Source organism: Terrapene carolina, unplaced genomic scaffold, assembly GCF_002925995.2.
Source record: "Terrapene carolina triunguis isolate 2854851 unplaced genomic scaffold, T_m_triunguis-2.0 Scaffold406, whole genome shotgun sequence".
In the NCBI taxonomy this organism is placed as follows: Eukaryota; Metazoa; Chordata; order Testudines; family Emydidae; genus Terrapene; species Terrapene triunguis.
The window spans coordinates 1,335,904-1,355,461 of record NW_020664757.1 but is presented as its reverse complement, the minus strand read 5'-3'; the positions used below and the strand labels follow the sequence as shown (position 1 = coordinate 1,355,461).

Here is a 19,558-nt window from a genome sequence, read left to right as displayed (position 1 = left end):
AGAAGTAGATGGAGCTGGAGATAGAGGCGCAGAAGAAGCTTGTGGTCTGGTGGAAGAAGCATGAAGATGAGTGGCAGCAGGAGCTGGCCAAGGGTACCACTGAGGACAAGGCATGGGATAAGAGAAGTTAAGTGCCGCCCACGAGGGGGCGAAGTAGGGAAACTGAGGCTGGTGGTTGTGAGCCGTGACCTGAGGTGCAAAAGGTTCCAGTGGAGGAGGAGAGGCAGGTGGGGAGAACTCTGCCTGCTGCTGCATATCGGGCTCGCTGTCAGTGAAGGTAGCCAGGTCAGGCGGGGAGAGCGGCTGGTCAAAGAGTGAGCACTGTGTGTCAAGTCAGGCTGAGTGGCCACTGAGATGTTGTCCTGACTTAAGAATTGCTGCTGCTGCTCTCTGGGCTGTGATCCTGCTGAGCGTGGTCTGTGCTCAGAAGCATGCACTGACTTCTGTTTTGTTTTCCCTGGTGCTGCGGGTTGTTTGTAGGCGCTCTGCGGGAGGTCCACTGCTGCTGCTGGAGTGGCAGGCAGGCTTGGTGCTGACGTTCTTGTTGGCACCGGGGCAGAACGCGCTGTTGGCACCAGGTCTATTTTCGGTGCCGAGGAGACCTTCCCGATACGGGAAGTCGGGTCCCTGCCTCTGCGCGAGGCGTGGCTGAGGTGCTGGGACGGTTGGAGGAGCCTGCCTTCAGCGCTGTCAGCACTGAGGGTAAGGATCTCGCAGGAGACCCTTTACCCTTTTGAAAGTCTCTGGATGGAGACAGTTGGGCTTCCTGCCTCTTCGCATGAGAAGGTGAAGCCGCACTCCCGATCGGTTCGGATCTGGCCGGGGAGCGTGAGGGAGAGAGTTTGCTATTGCCTGTCTCCATAAGTGGCTGCAGGGATTTCTCCATCAGGAGCGTTTTCAGCCGCAAGCCCCTGTCACAACGAGCCCTGGTTTTGAGGCTGGTACAATGAACACACTTGGCAGGGTCGTGTGTCTCACTGAGGCACTTCACACAGCGTAAGTGTCTGTCCGACTGTGGTATACAGTCTTGACAGGAAGCACATTTCTTAAATCCTGAAGACCCTGGCATTCCTGCACTAGGAATGCCAGGGGAGAGTGTCTCAACGGAAGACAAACCTGAGGAAAAAGAAGGTGTTTTTTTTTTAAACTAGGTAACTATTCTAAAGGAAGGGAAATAACTGGAATGTTACTAACTAATTATTTCTAGGCCTTTGTACTTGTTTCCTTCAGAGACCAGGGAAGAGGATCAGCACTGCCCTGAGTCCCGTCTTCAGCTGAGGACGGTTGAGAAGGAACTGAGGGGGGTGCAGGACGTGCATGCTCAGGCAGACTAACAAGACCGCGAGACAGCAGCTGAGTGCATGCGTCCCGACCAGGCACTGCTACCAAAGATCTCCGATCAACAGCGCCAGGACGCACCGTCACCTGGAGTGGAGCACCCACAGGGACAGCACTCAAAGAACTCCTCTCAGTTTCTCTTATAAAAATCTCCTTAAGTGGAAAAAAAATTGGGTTAGCACGGGATCTTATTTAGGGGCCTCACATTTCCCAAAACAGTTTCTCTAGTTTGACGCAATTTCTTCTTCCCCACCTCCTTTAAATGATTGCATTCAGAAAATAAATGCTTTACCTTAAACCAGTCTTGGGATAGGGAAGGACCAACAGATTCCCTGTTCATAGTACTGGGTCCTTGTAGATGTATAGTGCTGGTTCATAGTACATTATAATTCCATATGCTGTTGACATTGTGTACAGTATAGGACATATCCACACACAGTGAAAGGGATTACTATTTTGTAATTTCAATCACAGAGAAAAGCAATTTTTGAGTTTACTGATTTAAAGTTAAGTAAATGTGTTTCCCAATGAAACATAAAATATGATTGCAACTGGATGGGATGATCACAGATTTTGAAGAGATCATAACCCCTCTCCATTTTCCTACATTATGCAAACTAAACTCTGAAAATGCATTTAAATTTATGGTCAAGATGACCTGAAACAGATCAAATAAGCTAAAAACTTTTGAGGCTTATGAGTACCTCATTTTTCTGTAACTGAAAAAGTCCTCCAAGGGCTTGTCTACATAGCAACACAGTGAGGACTACTGGGGTGTGAACTGTGGAGAGCTCTAACGTGTTGCACCCTAACTGCTCCTTGTAGACTCCGCTGGAGAGAACAAAAAGATGCTAATTCATGTTGATGATAGCATCAACACAAACTAGGTGCCTTTTAGTTTACGCCAGCAGGTTTTACACAGGGCAGTTAGAGTGCAACACATTAGTGCACTCTACAATTCATATCTCCATAGTCTTTACTGCTTCCATGTAGACATGGTCTGAGACTCTGGAATCAGGGATAGCACTGAAAAGGCAAAGTGGGAAAAGAAAAAAAAGCTTAATTTTCTGGAATTTCATCAGCAACTGAATAAACAAAACTGGCACCATATCATCGCCGAAGTGTTTCCATCACTGTTGCTGAAAAACCCTTATAATATCTGTGACGCTGGCAGACCCCGTGCCAGCTCTTGCCAGGGCCCCATGCCTCACTGAACACTGACAAATGCACAGCTGGAAACCAGACTGGCTTACCTGTGTGCTAGTATACTTAAAATAGATATTAGAATTATAAGAATGGTTTTGTGTTTAGACTTTACAGAGTGCTTGTAGGATGCTGCATGTGTTAATCCTACTTATAGGATTGCTCTGTAACTATAAAAATATTTGCTAAAACTGTCAATCCCCCACAGTGAAGAGAGAAGCATTACCAAGTGTGAAATGCTAGTTTACTACAAGAAGTGTTATCTCCTCCCCAACAAAAGAAGGTCTATAGACATCAGACAAGCCACTACGGACAAAAGACTTTGTTAATTGCTTCCCCCACACCCCTGAAGGTGGTATGTGCACAAGCCCTCATCCCATCACAGCATGAACCCTGGGGGAAGGCAATAAAAGTGCCTGGTTAAGGAGAAATTGTTATCCCTATACTGCTTGATCTCTGAGGGGCAAAGATTTCTAGGCATAAGCAAGGGATCTCCAACTGTGTTTAGTTTGGGTTAGCTATAAAGGACATAGAAACTTCTATAATAAGTAAACTCTATATTATCTTTTGAAATCTAAGACTAACTCATTTGTGTACGTTTATCGGCTTTAACCTTGTAAACATTTCTTTTTCCTAGTTAATAAAACTTTTGATAATTTATTATAGTATAGGCTACAAGCATTCTCTTTGGTTTAAGAGCTGAAATACAGTTGACTTGGGGTAAGAGACTGGTCCTTTTGGGACTGGGAGTAACCTGAATATTGTTGTGATTTTTGGTGTAAGGGACCATCTATCACAGAGACAAACTTGCCTCTGTGGCAAGATAGATGGGAGTGCCTAAGAGTAGTGTCTGTGACTCCATGTTAAGGCTATTATAGTACTTTAGGAGTTCACACTTGGTACTTACTAGGTGAAATCCAATTATAGAACATACAGCCAGTTTGGGGTTTGTGCCCTGTTCCTGGACAGTCAGCCCTGAGTTTGGAACTCACACTCATGAGCCACTCCAGATGGCATGACAATACCTTTTCTGTGAAACTCGGAGGCAAATTTGGATTGTTCCACATACAGTGTGTAATTAGACTATCTGGCCCTGTCGAGGATAGGAAAACTATTTATGGTTGACAAAGACTGCTAACAGTATGGGTCCCCCTGGAAAAACATCCAGCTGGGTTTGAAAATTGTCTGGATAATCTGCATAGGACCAAACTTTTCAACACCTATTACAGAAAGCAAGGATAATATAACCTTGATCATCATGATGAAAGACTAATTAATTGATCAAATTTTCCACCAAAATTCACAATAATACTTGAAGGTCTCTTACTCAAGTTCATTCCTTTATTTACAATTTCTCTATTTTCAAGGAAAATAGTGTATATCCATGTTTCCAATAATCTCTCTTTACAGTAGGATACAGTGATCTAGGAGTAATATATCACAAGGGTATGGTGCTGTATATTTTCAATTTGCCTATTTCTAACTTCAATGCCAACATTTTGTGGATAGTCAATTTCATGGATGTTCCTTCATAGTCAGTCAGTCAATTTTCCTTTTTGTGTGTGTGTTTCTTTTGAACAGCAACAGAGGAATGAAAAACATTTTAAAATAGGACAAAATGATTGCCAAAACCAGAATAATTTCACAGGGGAATTCAGGACAGGTGGGGAATCTTGTGCCTTGCCCGCCTAAGAGGTGAGCAAGACAATGGGAGAGGGGGATCTCCCCAACATTAGAGTCTACATCAGTGAGGAATAACGTTTACCCCTCCATATTTGGTCATCCTTAAGGTTTTTTGTTGAAAGATTTTAGACACCGTTTGAAGAAGAAACAGATTCTGTTGAAAAGAAAAGTAGTTTTGGATCCTGTGTTTTAGAACTCCACTGACTGTAACAACTTGAAACATATTGTGACATCCTCCTGGGAACCATTTTTTAATTTACCAATTGTTGTGGAGAAATGAATAAAGTCTTTCCACAAAGTCTTCAAAATATCGATAATCAAAATGTTACAGTGTTGCTGTCTGCCATTGAGTTGCAAACCTGCTATGCTGCGAGATGTCTTGCCAGCATGCCTTACACAAGGCAAATAAGCTATGGTCACCACTGCTCTGAAAAAAATCAATGAAATGAGATCTGTAATATAAGAAAGCCTCCCAGGTAATACTTTTTAAAAGCTGCAGTGGTTGTATGAATGTGATGGTTATTAACTGATTTGCTGTGTAGTGGTTTTGCTCTCATCCATCTATTCTTTAGTTATTGCTAGGATTAGATTTTTATTGGTAAATGTCGGCAAACATCAATTTTGCTGTACACACACACAAACCGACAACAAATATTTTCACCTTAATAACAGAAAATTACGGACAGGCAAAGAAAGAAAAATGCTGCTTGAGAACGCAGAGTTTGTATATTTTGACGTGATCATGACAATTTGTGTTTTAACTGTTATAAAGCTTTAACTTTTTGAATCTCAACATCTACTCTCATTAAATAATTATTTTCTGACCCTCCTCCATAATTTCTGTGAAAATTTACATCAATCAAAACAGAAAAAATGCTTAAAAATAAACATTGATATTAGCCATCAAAATTATAAGTAAAAATTGAATTCTGCCAAGCCTACTTATTGCCGAGAAAGAATGCTGGAAAAAACTGCAACAGCATTCCTTTTTTCTTCACTGAAACAGGATCTTGTGTATTTGTCTACAGCAATCATTCACCCTTTTTAACACAATATATTTGGAAGCCATTCAAAAAAAATTTAGTTGATGCAACCATAAATACAAAGGGATTTTTTTGTTTGCTTGTTATACAGCACTTTTATACCTTCATTCTATTATAAAAGAAATTTTTCCAGGTGTAACAAAAGCAATAAAGTGATAACAAAATATCATCTAATGCCCAAGCCTGAAAGTAGTCACATTGAAGTCATTGGGATTAATCATGTGCTTGAAGTTAAGGGTGTGCATGAATATTTTCAGGCTCAAAGTTAAATTTGTAAGGTGAATTTTTAATGCAACAATGGAGTGAATTCTTTGGACAATATACGAATCATTGCCTCAAGTAGTATCATTCATTCACATAAATGTATTATTTTTTTCTTCTAAAACCAAGATTGTTAAGAAGATCAAAGAAAGAATATTACAAAGAGGAGATTTCTATTTTTAAACTGTTCTTTATCTATACAGTAGTAAGGTGCAGTTCAATGGATTTCACAAGTTGGTTGGCTGGTCAGTTCTCATGTTGTCAGCTGAATAGTGTAGAGGTCACCAAATGTCTTATGTGCCTACATCATGTTCCATCCTGAGCAAAGTAGAAGAACTAAAAGCTGACCAAATAAATTCTTGATATATCAAGTATATACACCTTTCTACCCAATATAACCCTGAGGAATTCTCAGCTATGCAAATAAATTCCTTGGTTCTCGTTTGGCAGACCAAACGAGAGTTAGCCAAAGAATCCTTCAACCAAAGATGATCTGATTCTCTCATTTCAAGTCAGTTCTCTAAGATCTAATTCTCTTGTGTGAATAGTCTTGTATACAGAGATTAGGTGAAAAAGGAAGCATACTCCTAAAAGGACTTAAAAATACTCTAACGTCCAAATTATGACTTTTTTCAAGCACTAAAAGACTATCCTTTGGATGACAACTGAATCAAATCAGCAAGTGTGCACATTTATACCACACTCATACAAGAGTCACAAGTCAGCATAAAGAACGTGAAATAGGAAACAGAGCAGGTCCAAATATTATTATTAATTCATTCTGCAACTCCAGCAAGGCCATTGTATATACTTTACACATTTTTTTAAACTGTCTTTTAATGGTGAATAGACAAAATACAAATACTATGATGAAAAAGAATTCACTTCACAGAAGTTGCTGAATGAATGTTGGACCAAAATATGAATTTATCTACACTCTAGCATAGAACAGTAAATATAACTAAAACTTAAAATTTACATTTGTATTAGTTTACGATATTAGTCCTTCAAAATATTCTCCAGTTTCTGAGTAACTTTATAGCAAAAATCTGAAAAATATTGTAACCCGATAACAAGCAGCTAAAACACCCTCAGTTTTTATGATAGCAGTAAACCTGTACATGAGAAATTTAGAAGAGACTATACAATATGCTGAAAAGGAAACTTAGATATCATCTGTAGAAATAAATTAAGATGCCACTAGGACATAGTAACCCCAACTCAGTTGTGCATATTTATAGTATGTCAAAGTCTTCTTCACAAAAATGTTCCTTACATTTTTTTATACTTGTGCTTTCACAGTTGTGACAATAAAAAATAAAGATTTAAGGAAAAACTGAGCTGACTAAGCTGCAGATTGAAGTTTTCCATTATAATAAAAACTTCACTACCAATAAATTGGGCAATATATCCCTTTATAAAGTGTGCAGACGCATCATATCTAGTAATTATTTTTATGTACTGCACAAGTCACTACTGCACAGCATCACAATGCTTCCACAATTAAAAATCAAACTAATCAATTTTTTTAAAACCTGTTTAAAAGGGTAAAAGTGCAAATTAAGGCTGTTAAATATGTATTTATTGCTGGAGTTTAACACAAAGGCATTCAATTCAGGTCATAGATCTGCCTAAATTCTGTATCACGGGTACTTTTCACATGTATATAATATGTATATAATATACTCAAAGCACGTATTAAAATACTGAGAACTGTTTGAAATGGGCCACCCTCATTACCACTACAACAGTGATTTTTCCTCCCTTGGTATTCTACTGTTAATTGAATTGTCTCGTTAGACTGACCCCCCTACTTGGTAAGGGAACTCCCATCTTTTCATGTACTATGTATATATACCTGCTACTGTATTTTCCACTCCATGCATCTGATGAAGTGGGTTCTAGCCCACGAAAGCTTATGCCCAAATAAATTTGTTAGTCTCTAAGGTGCCAGAAGGACTCCTCGTTGTTTTTGAGAATCAGACAGTTTTCCTGCCTTTTTCTTCCAAATGAAACTCTATTTGCAAAACTAGCACGTTAACAGACCATCAATGATAAAGAATGGAAGCGGCTCTGCTCAACGAGTACATTAAGGAAAGAGGCTAGATTAAAATTAGTTTTGGCAGGCGGCAACTGAACATATAATGTTTTCTTAATAATACCGCTAGCAGTCAGAACACAGTTATAGTTTTTACTGGTCCATATTACTCAATCAGGAAATGGAAAACCTGGGCCATGATCCTGCTATCAGATACACACAAGCAAAGCCCTGAACCTGTGCAAAGATCAACTGAAGTCAAGGGAATGCTGCAAGATTGCAAGAGGCTGTGCTAGTGCATCCAATTGCAGGATCATGACCAAAAGTCCCAGTTCTATAAGTCCTACATTCATGAATTTCCTTTACCTTAAGGACCAAATCATACCTGCTTTACTCCAGTAACCTTACTGAAGTTAATGTGACTTCATCTGTGAAATGACCAGGAAGTAGCCCTTAGTTGCAAACTGGGATTTAAAAAAAATATATATAACACCTACTAATGACAATGCTAAACAGAAGTAGTAAGACTTCAGACTACCAAATTGTATGTATCAAGTGTACTTTACAAGACAGGAAAGTAAATACAATAAGCTTAGCAACACAATTCAAGTGTGCTACATTTATTTTTTTAAATGACAAAGATTTAGTAAAAATTGATTATCCTTTATAAATTAATTTTCCTTCTTGAATCCTATATATTACCTAACAGTTAAATGTTATATGAAAGATTAGATTCTTTCAGTAAAATTTATTATGCAAATACATTTCTAAAATGTACATCAACTTAAGTTTCAGCATCAGCATGCAATAATTCAGTTTACTATGAAGAGTACCGAACCACTATGTTTTTAAACAGCTAAGTAACATCATAACAACCCAAGCTTTTCAGAACAAAACCAAAAGGCATTCCAATTACATTTCAGACATACTTCTTAACAAAAACGTATTTATATACTTTCATCTGCAATTATAATATTCATTTCAATGCAAATTGATTTTTTTTTTAAAAAAGTGGCTTTTTTAAGGTATACCGTGGCTTTCTGTATCCTTCTGGGACTTTTGTGGTTAAGCCCCCCAGCCAGCAGGAGGAGACGGTTCAGAATTGAAATTATGCCTCTCTACTCGTTGCCAAAGCCCAGTTGGGTGAATTTCAAATCAACAGGACTGTTCCAGTTCCAAAATTGAACAATAATAATCAAGGCGATTAAACAAACTTTATATCTACCTCTAATTTCATAGCAGGAAAAAAATTAACCGCTACTTCATTCTGTGATTCAGACCAGGATTATTGGGATAAAGTAAATGACAAGATTATAGAAAAGGTACAGTAATATAATTGCAAGAGCAGTCCCAAAGGACGAATAGTCAGATTACCTGATAACTACTGGTTACAGAAGTCTGCCCAATAATTGCAGACTTGTACAGAGAACAAAGCAAACTAGCATCTTGAGATATTCATGGCCAAATTCACTAAACTCCCTGACTAGTTTCCATACTAATAATGCATTTGACAAGGTTTTGATGCATATGGAGATTCAATTTCAACCATAGGGCTAACTGTTGCACACACACTATATCTGTATCTCAATATCACAGACTAAAAGCCTAAAATCACTTTAATAGATATTTAAAGGAACACTCACTAAATAGTTGTCATCCTGGAAGGCATAGTGCAATGTTGTGATCCACTGGTTATCTCCATTCACTAGTACATCCCTCTCTTCTCGAAAACAGGCTGTCTGAAGGGGAGAAAAGAATATTTTAGTTACAATAGATATTAGTATCAAACAATACATGTAAGTCATGAAATGGCAATCAAATACATAGGATGACATTACGACATACATTTATCCCCCTTCAGTAAAAGCCATTTAATCCACACTCCTGACATGTTGAGAACATGGGGCCAGCAGTGTATCGACACTTTACATCTACTTGGAGTACAATTGTACTTCCCAGTTATTGTTCTTGGGATGAAGACAGAAAAAACAGACTCTTCTGCTCACTGTCTCCAGATCACAGGTCAAAATCTGCTCACAGACCTGTTCACGGGGAAGTCAATGAGATTATAATATGGTATCTGAGGGCAGAACTAGCCCTACATGTGCACAATTTCTTCTGTGAGCTATATATGTTTCTATTATAAACACTCATTTTCAGGATTTATAACTTGTCCAAAAAATTACAGCCACACAATTGTACTGCAAGATTGTTTGACTCAGTACAAAACAGTGCTGTCTTATCTACAGCAACAAGACAATGTCAGATTCTCACCCCAACCTATGTATTTTGCTGCATTGAAAAAAATACAGCAAGACTCTTTATTTTAATCAGAGCTGATTCTCTGTGAGACTATTTGCATTATATAATTTATAAGCACAAATATGTTTATATAGGTACACAAACACAATGACCCCTATAGTAATGCAATTGAAGTCCACAGGAGTAGGATCTGGCTCTACATATTATGGGCTTATTTCACAGCACTGTCACTCCAGGTTTACACTGGTAGTCAGTCATATTTTATATGCGCAATATTTTTCTAATGATTATAAATAAAGTAACCTCCAGCTACTTCCATCTTCCCCTCAATCTATTAGTCAAGCTAGCCGATTTCTTTTTGGCATCATATCTGAGGGTTTGGCTGTTAGAATTAAGTTGACGGTGAGACATTCAGGAGGACATGTTAGAGACAGATTGAGATGCAAGATGGGATTGAAAGAAGCAGATTTGCGAGTCATTGGTCTAAAGATGGTAGTTGAAATCATGTCAGCAGATGAGATCACCCAGTGAGAAGGTATAAAGCAAGAAGAGGAGCAAGCCAAAGATGAAGTCCTCTGAGATCCCACACTGGGTAGGAAAGGAGAAGAGGAGAAACCATCAAGAGATGCTCAGGAATTACTGGAGAGGTAGGAGACCCCAGGAGCACAGAGTTGTGAAAGCCAGGGGAGGATAAAATGCTGAGAAGGAGAATAAACAGTGTCAAACATAGGAGACAGATCAAAGTGATTAGAGTCCCTGAGACTTGGAGAGGAAAATGTCAGTAGCAATCTTGGAGAGAGCAGATTTGGTAAACTAGAAAGGAAGGATGCCAAACTGAAGAGGATCCAAATGGAACTGCAGAACAGGAATTCCAGGCCATGGCTGTAAATGGTCTTCCATGAATTCAGAGTGAAAGGCAGAAGAGGCATAGGGTGATAGTTGAAGAGGCAGATGGACTTTTTTAGTTTTTGAAGATGCAGAGACCTGGACATTCTTGGATTTTGAGTGAGAGCTGGCTAGAAAAGGATGAAAGAGAGGAGGAGATTAGTGGATAGATGGAGATTTGGACGTAAAGTGTAGATGAGAAACTCTGGCAAGATATACTGTAAATATTCTGCTACTCCAGATACACATTTAATCAGTTTCTGTCAATTTCATCAGCTTAAACCATATCCTGTGTCTTCATATTTAAGCAATAGCTTAAAGAAAAATCAAACTTTTTCTTCCTTATTATTTTTTCAACTTCATTTCCAAAAACAGCCAAATACCAGAATGAGTATGGTTATTGTTGGCAGTGAACTTTGGAGAGGGACAAACGAAGAGTGCAGCTTAATGATTTTTGCGCAGAGCTGAAGCTAAACTTATAAGAGCAACCAAAAAACACCAAATCTTGTTTTGACCAGTAAAATGAGCAAATGTGATACAGAGGTCAGAAAGAAGAAACACTTGCTCACTTTTTACACCTGAATAGTAACATTATGCAAGAGAGAGTAGGAATAACTGACACAAGATTCACTAATAAAATACACCGCACAATAAACAAAAGATCTTTATTGGGAGTCAAATGAGAAACAGCATGAGGACAAAAAAAGAATTTGGGGGAAGAGTGGTTGGGGTTTTTTGTTTTGTTTTGTTTAAGTCTTTGCCAGAAATAGAGAACAATGAGAAACTATAAACTCTTTGTTATTCCCACAAACATAATGACAAGTAAACAAACTGCATGTTATTACACAGATGCATGGAGCTAGTTTCTACAGTGAGTCTATCTAATATTTATTGAGCCATCGTATCTGACACAAATTCACAAAAGATCTTGCATTCCTTTAGCACCCAAAACACCCACTCCTCGGCAGAATGTCTGGAACTGGCAGCAAAAGCTTTTACCACAGTAGATCACATTTGAAATTTTAATAGCCTGGAGGAGAAAGCTGGAGCAGCTCTCTCGCCAGTCTTGGGCTCCTGCTCTTCTCATATAACTCAACCTCTCCCTGGATCCTCAGCCCCACTTCATTGGGCTCCTTCTGGATGAAACTTTTCCAAGTACACAAATCCTGAGGCTTACAATGTGGATTCGTTTTTAGGGAAGATGTGTACCTAAATCTCTAAGATGGCTTTGACAATCTCACCTACACACATCAAAAGTAAAGTTTAAAACATATATGTATAAAAATAAACATTTATTTTAGATGTATGAAATCTGCTTTAACTTGTAATATCCCTTAGGTGCCCTCTAGTCTGGACAGAGTAAACAATACTACTGGGTGCCTCTCCCCAGCCTGTCTGGCCAAATTTTCTTGTATTTCACTTTTTCCTTGACTTGTCTGGCCTCCACTCTGTGGACTGCTTCTCTTGGACTGCCAGTCCTTCCCTTCCCCACTTCAGACTTTGCCAATGCTTTCTGTGGGTCTACTACTGAATTATGTAGGGCCATCAACATAGAATAATAAATAATAATAATAATAATGGGGATCATTATATGGTAAATTATGCAATTGCATAAATAACAGGGCCTTGAGGACGGTTATCTACAGGACGGGTCATGCAGGGCTCCTACTCTCCCAGCTGAGGAGAAGGCCAACAGGACTGAGTGACAGCAAATTAAGATAGATTAATTTTTCCCCTTGAAGGAGAAAATGAAGGAGCAGTAAGCAAATTTAGTACTAGTTTTCAGACCCAAAGAAATATGACAAATATGACTAATAGCTTCAGTGTATGTTACCAAACACTTGACAATGTATGTAAAGTGCAAAATTATATTACCTTAATCTTAATCAATAGATCTTTTGCTGATCTATTGATCAGAACTATTTTATGAAGTGTTAGATCTTTAGCACTCAATGCTCTACAACACTTAATCTCCTCATATTAGACAACACCAAAAGCTTGTTTTAGTTAAAGTTCTAGAATGAAGTGCAGTATAAATAAGTCACACACGATGGAATTCAACTGCATTTTTTGCATTCCAATTTATTTCCATCTTGGTGTTTATATTCTGATGATCTCCAACGTGCTCAGCCAACTGTTTAATAAGCAAGATTGATGGGAAATCCATTGTGTTTCTAGAGAGCATTTCCAAAGAAAAATTAAGACCAAGTGTTGATTTATATGGCCCCTGCATGTTTTATGAAAATTATATCACATTAAACGAATTAAATGACAGAATCAGAGAAATGTAGAACTTGAAGGGATATAGAGAAGTAATCAAGTCCAGTTGCTTGTGCTGTGGCAGGACCATGTAAACCTAGACCAGGGGTCGGCAACCTTCGGCATGTGGCCCATCAGGGTAATCTGCTGGTGGGCCGCAAGACATTTTGTTTATGTTGACCGTCCACAACCACGGCCCCCCGCAGCTCCCAGTGTCCGCGGTTCACTGTTCCCGGTCAATGGGAGCTGCAGGAAGCAGCGGCCAGCACATCCCGCAGCTCCCATTGTCCGGGAACTTGTTTCAACTCTAGAGGTGTTCCCCCGCCTCCCGCAAAGTTAGATGAAATTACAGTATGTTTCATTATTTCAGCATGAAAGCAAGAACATAAGAACATACGAATGGCCATACTGGATCAGACCAAAGGTCCATCCAGTCCAGTATCCTGTCTACCGACAGTGGCCAATGCCAGGTGCCCCAGAGGGAGTGAACCTAACAGATAATGATTAAGTGAGTTCTCTCCTGCCATCCATCTCCACCCTCTGACAAACAGAGACTAGGGACACTATTCCTTACCCATCCTGGCTAATAGCCATTAATGGACTTAACCTCCATGAATTTATCTAGTTCTCTTTTAAACCCCTGTTATAGTCCTAGTCTTCACAACTTCCTCAGGTAAGGAGTTCCACAGGTTGACTGTGCGCTGTGTGAAGAAGAACTTCCTTTTATTTGTTTTAAACCTGCTGCCAATTAATTTCATTTGGTGGCCCCTAGTTCTTATATTATGGGAACAAGTAAATAACTTTTCTTTATTCACTTTCTCCATACCACTCATGATTTTATATACCTCTATCATGTCCCCCGTTAGTTTCCTCTTTTCCAAGCTGGAAAGTCCTAGCCTCTTTAATCTCTCCTCATATGGGACCCGTTCCAAACCCCTAATCATTTTAGTTGCCCTTCTCTGAACCTTTTCTAATGCCAGTATATCTTTTTTGAGATAAGGAGACCACATCTGTACACAGTATTCAAGATGCGGGCGTACCATGGATTTATAGAAGGGTAATAAGATCTTCTCCATCTTATTCTCTATCCCTTTTTTAATGATTCCTAACATCCTGTTTGCTTTTTTGATTGCCGCTGCACACTGCGTGGACGTCTTCAGAGAACTATCCAAGATGACTCCAAGATCTCTTTCCTGATTAGTTGTAGCTAAATTAGCCCCCATCATATTGTATGTATAGTTGGGGTTATTTTTCCCAATGTGTATTACTTTACATTTATCCACATTAAATTTCATTTGCCATTTTGTTGCCCAATCACTTAGTTTTGTGAGATCTTTTTGAAGTTCTTCACTGTCTGCTTTGGTCTTAACTATCTTGAGCAGTTTAGTAACATCTGCAAACTTTGCCACCTCAGATAAATCAAAACGAGAAATAAAACGCCATTCTATTTTTAAATGTACCCTCTTAAAGCCAGTTTAAAAATTGTATTTCTTTCCATTAAAATGAGGTTATAAATAGTTTTGAAAAGCTTCTCTATGCAAGGTATTTAAAATACCCTTCCCACGGGTCCCAGTGGGTTTCTTGAAGTCTGCACAGCCAATCTAAAAAGAACTACAGCTTTATTTTTCCACTGGTTTGGTGACCAGATGACAAAAAGTGGAACCAGAACCTTCTGGAATTAAATTGCATTACACAGTGACCTTCAATGCCCCTGCAAATTGTCATTCTTTTCAATTTTTGCAGTGTGTGCCTGCCCTATTATTATAACAACAACAACAAGATTTAGTAGTCTACACAATATATTGCGCAAATACCAAAGTACACGTAAAAAGCGTATACTATAAAAATACAAAACAGAGATGGAGGATAGGGGAAAGGAGCACAACAGATAAAGAAAGCGATCAAGGGGTAACTACCATGTTTTACTGATTTTTTTCATTAGATAGTCTATCTCCCAAGTACACCACAATCTAGGCACAGTCAGCCAATTGATTTCTTGTATGGATCAGTAAGCCAATATAAGGCATTTGTCAAACTAAGTAATATTACATACAAAAAGTGTTAAAAGTATTTAGGTTGCAAAGGCAAGCATGCAAGTTAGAAAATGATAGATTTAGGATTGCTCTTGCAACCTTAGTTCAGCATCCTGGTCAACCTGTTCACTGAATTAGGCAGGGGCCATGTGGAAAAAATTGTATGGGGGTCATGTAATTAATGGTCATAAACATACGCAAGAGGCCAAATTACGGTTGCATGGACTACTGTAAATCTGACATTTTCCTTACTTTTCAGTGCTTGACTTTGCAACCTACAAAATATCCTTTTAATTTAGTTTTTTGTAAGTAATGTCCTAGGATGTTTTAAAGAACAAAAGAAAGAAAAAATTCTGTTATGTAGAACTGCAGTAACCTCTTCAAGGTTTGAATCCTGAGTCTTCTGCACTATAGCACAGACTTCTACCACTTGAGATACAGGACTAACTCCATTAGCTGGAAATGTTATGCCAGACGCGGGGGGGAATTGCTGTCACCATATACAAAGGTTAACTTTTACTCTATGCAATTGAATTGTTACACCAGCACACATATTTATAAAACATACTATGTTAAAATAATTTAAGCCCCTAAAATAAATTATTTACAACAAAGATGGTTTTACTGCTATAATTTATCCTTTCCTACTTTTCAATAAACTGATGATATCTGTGGGCTGGTCTACACTGAAAATTTACATCAGCATAGCTATGAAAAATCCACACCCTTGAGAGATATAGCTGTCGACCTAATCCCCAGTGAAGACAGTGTTACATGAATGGCAGAATTCTTCCGTCAACCTAGATACCACCTCTTGTGGAGATGGATTAACTACAGCGATGAAAGACCCCAACTGTCACTGTAGCAAGCGTCTACAGAAGTGCAGAACTGCAGCTGTGGTGCTGTAACGTTTTAAGTGTACAAATTCCCAAATCAATTGTATTTGTTTCAGTACGGTAAAAAATTTTTTTTAAAAAATCCCATAATAAGGGCTGCATTCAAACAGGAAGAAAGCACCTGAAGGATAATAGGGTTATAAGGAATAGCCAGCATGAGTTTGTCAAGAACAAATCATGCCAAATCAACCTGATTTCCTTCTTTGACAATGTTACTGGCCTAGTGGATAGGGGAGAAGCAGTAGATGTGATGTATCTTGGTTTTAGTAAAGCTTTTAACACAGTCTCACATGACATTCTCATAAACAAACTAGGGAAATTTGGTCTAAATGAAATTACTATAAGGTGGATTCACAAGCACAACTGGTAGAAATACTGTACTCAAACCCAATAAGATTCACTTTCCTTTTGTTTAAAGAGGAGAGTAGCTCATCCAGATAACCAGGGCATGCAACTTGGTTCCATGGAGTACAGACTGATGCTATATGCAGACAATGTCCTTTTGTATATATCCAAACTAGAAATCACTATTTTAACCCTCTTATCACCAATTCAAAAATTTGGAGCAATAGCTAGTTACAAAATAAATTGGGAAAAATCAAAAATATTGCAAATCTCCCGATTGTCATGTTATGAGGCTTTTTCTCAATGGAATTTCCATAGGCAACCTGATGTAATTAAGTATGTAAGTATAAAAGTACCGAGAAACTTTAACTAACTAGTGAAGATTACTTATCTGAAAGAGTACAGGATTTAAAGTTATGATACAAATAAGTGGCATCTTCTCTCCCTGAGCCTATGGGGAAGGTCAATACAGTAAAAATGAATATTTGGTTTAGGCTCCTCTATATTCTAAATGGCCTACCTCTGTCACAGATGTCAAATGGGTTCCAGCATGCTAACACCCTTATACTTACATGGGTGGAAACTGAACAGGTATTAATGCATCCGCCTCCCCTGCAGGTCTGCTGAGTTTTTCTTTTTGTCTGATAGAGAAAAATAGGGTGCCTGCAGCAGTGGCTGCGCAAAGGGTCTGGGCTGTCCTAGCTAAGAGGTACCCATTTACTTGCTGTGCTCCAAAAGCACCTATCTAGGGTAACCCAGACTTGAAAATTGGGAAAAAAACTTGGAGAAACTGGCTGAACAGGGGTATGATATGGATTTCCAACATTCAAGAAACAATATGACCTGCCACCCTTAGTTGAGTGACTGTACTAACAACTAAAACACTTGCCAACTTATCAGTTTGGTCTGGATGCCCTAGGACTGCCACAGGCCCCAGAGTTACTAAGAACCACTGGAATGTTTCATACATTCCCCAGGCCCATGTCCACTATGTATGCTTTATTAATGAAGGGGAACTCCAGTGGTCTGGAGTTCTTTGTGAAAGCGTGGGAAGGGGAATTATCACAGCCCTTAAAAGTACCCCAATGGCAGAGCATATTATAGAATGTTAAAAATGCTTGTGTAGATCTCAGGCTATGCCTGATACAGCAAAAGATTTGATTCAAAATGTATTGGACCCAACAGAGGTTGCACGATCAAGAAGCCTTGTCCTCTGATGTTTGTTGATGCTGTAGTAAAAAAAAAAAAAAAAAAAAAGGAACCCTGATATATATATGCTATGGACTGTCCAATAGCTAGGCAGCTGTGGAAACAGGTGGACTCAAGAGTGAAATTAGTTGTTGGCTTCTGCAACCAAAACTCAGTTGAAAATTATAATCCCAGGTTACGTACCTATATGCTGGTTTTATCTCCACCACTAAGGACTTGTCTACATTGGTAATTTACAGCACTGCAACTTACTCGCTCAGGGGTGTGAAAACACCCCCCCCCCCCCCCCGAGCGCAGCAAGTTCAGCACTGTAAAGCGCCAGTGTAAACAGTGTCCCAGTGCTGGGAGCTACGCCCCTCGTTGAGGTGGGTTTTTTAGAGCACTGGGAGAGCGACCACACAAGGCACGTTAAAGCGCTGCCACGGCAGCTCTTTAGCATTGCCAGTGTAGACTAGCCCTAAGATTTTGGTTCAGAAATTTAACAAAAGTGGAGGAGTAGGCTTATGACTAGAATAGAGCAGTGATATTCCGACCTTCTGCGTTAGCATCAAAAGAAAGAATAGCTCATTGAGACTGAGAGTAATTATAGGATTTAGAAGAAATTTTGAACCTGATTCTTTATACATTTGGATAAAGAATGCTGAGATAGCTCAAATAATGCCAGGGTTCCATTGTACCTACCCTTTCTGCTTTTTCCCTCCTGTATTTTCCCCCTTTTATTTATTTATATCTTTTTTTTGGTTACCCCCAACCCTAACATGTTATGCCTGTGTAATACTGTCTGATTTTGTGTTGTATGGTCTTTCAGCTTAGACCAGTTGTGAAACTGTGTAATTGCGTACCTTTATTGGATATCCTTGGAAAATGCGGGTTTGAGTAACATATACAAGCTGTAAATCAACTACCTTTTTGTATTTTTGTTTGTTTCTTTATGAAAATTCATCAAAAATTTTATAAAAAGAAGAGTAACTGAGTAAAGTCCTCACAAGCAAGTATATGAACACTAAAAACATTTCTGTAGTCTTACCTCAGCTCTCTTCAGCATCTCCCATTTATTCAGTATTTTCATGGCAAATACCTTATCTGCATTTTTCAGTTTTACTACTGCAACCTGGAAAACATAAATTGCAGATGAATAACCTAAAATAGGAAAATAAGTGGTTGCCAGAATAATCCTTTTTTGGACATATGTAGACGGCTGAGTTGCTTTAATTTATTTTTGTTGTGATAGGATTTTGGACTCTTTGATTTATAACTTCACTCTGTGTACATGATGCCGTACCAAGCATTCATCATCACAAACCATGAAGAGTAATTTCACAGCTGTCCAGGGTATTTGTTCTGTAAAAGTTCTTAAGTTCCCCTTAAGCCTCCATTACATAAAAGTATATCCTTCTACATTACAATAGCTCAACACAGCTGAAAGATGGCACTTCTATCATATCATACTTCCTTTCCCCTCTATAACCTATTACTGCCATATCATCACTGGATATGTTCCCAAAACTTGGAATAGTTATTGAACCCTCTCTCTTCTATCACTGAACTAAATGGCTGCAGCAGCAAACAAGAAAGAGCTCCTGGTAACGTAGTAGTCAGGTCCCAAAACCAAGGAACATTAGAATATCAGCGGGTACAACAAATTATTTACTGGAGATTTGCTATAGGATAAATCTTCTAGACCTATTTCAAAGAACAGGGGAAGCTATAATAAATACAAATAATTAAGCATAATACTCTGCACTCCTATACCATTTTCCATATGAAGCTCTCACGGAGGTCTCTTTACACCCCCATGACCTAGGGGAGTATTATCATCCCCATTTTATGGATGGGAAAACTTAAAAACAGAGACGTTATGATTCTTACTTAACATTTACATTAGACATCATAGCTAAATTTGGCAATTTACCAAGAGAATAAACCCAAACTCCTTGTCTTGAGGATTTTACAATCTAGATTAGATACAATATGACAAAAGCCAGGATGGGATCATATCAAGAAAGAGGCAGGGCAAGTGGGAGGTGGGGAAGTTTATACAAAACAAATTTATTATTCTTTTTGTTTTCACAATGTTGACATCATAGGTACAGTCCTGAGTTC

General features: G+C 38.7%; 1 protein-coding gene across 5 annotated transcripts in view; it reads right to left on the bottom strand.

The window, feature by feature from the left end:
* CDC42BPA (CDC42 binding protein kinase alpha) overlaps positions 1-19,558 on the bottom strand; it is a 329,580-nt gene that overhangs the window by 192,915 nt on the left and 117,107 nt on the right. For all 5 annotated transcript variants that reach the window (XM_026658201.1, XM_026658197.1, XM_029912986.1 and 2 more), the window contains exons 3-4: positions 18,483-18,566; positions 9,210-9,305 (exon numbers count right to left, since the gene is read on the bottom strand). In XM_026658201.1, coding sequence (XP_026513986.1) covers positions 9,210-9,305; positions 18,483-18,566 — 180 coding nt within the window. The remainder of the gene's footprint in view (positions 1-9,209; positions 9,306-18,482; positions 18,567-19,558) is intronic.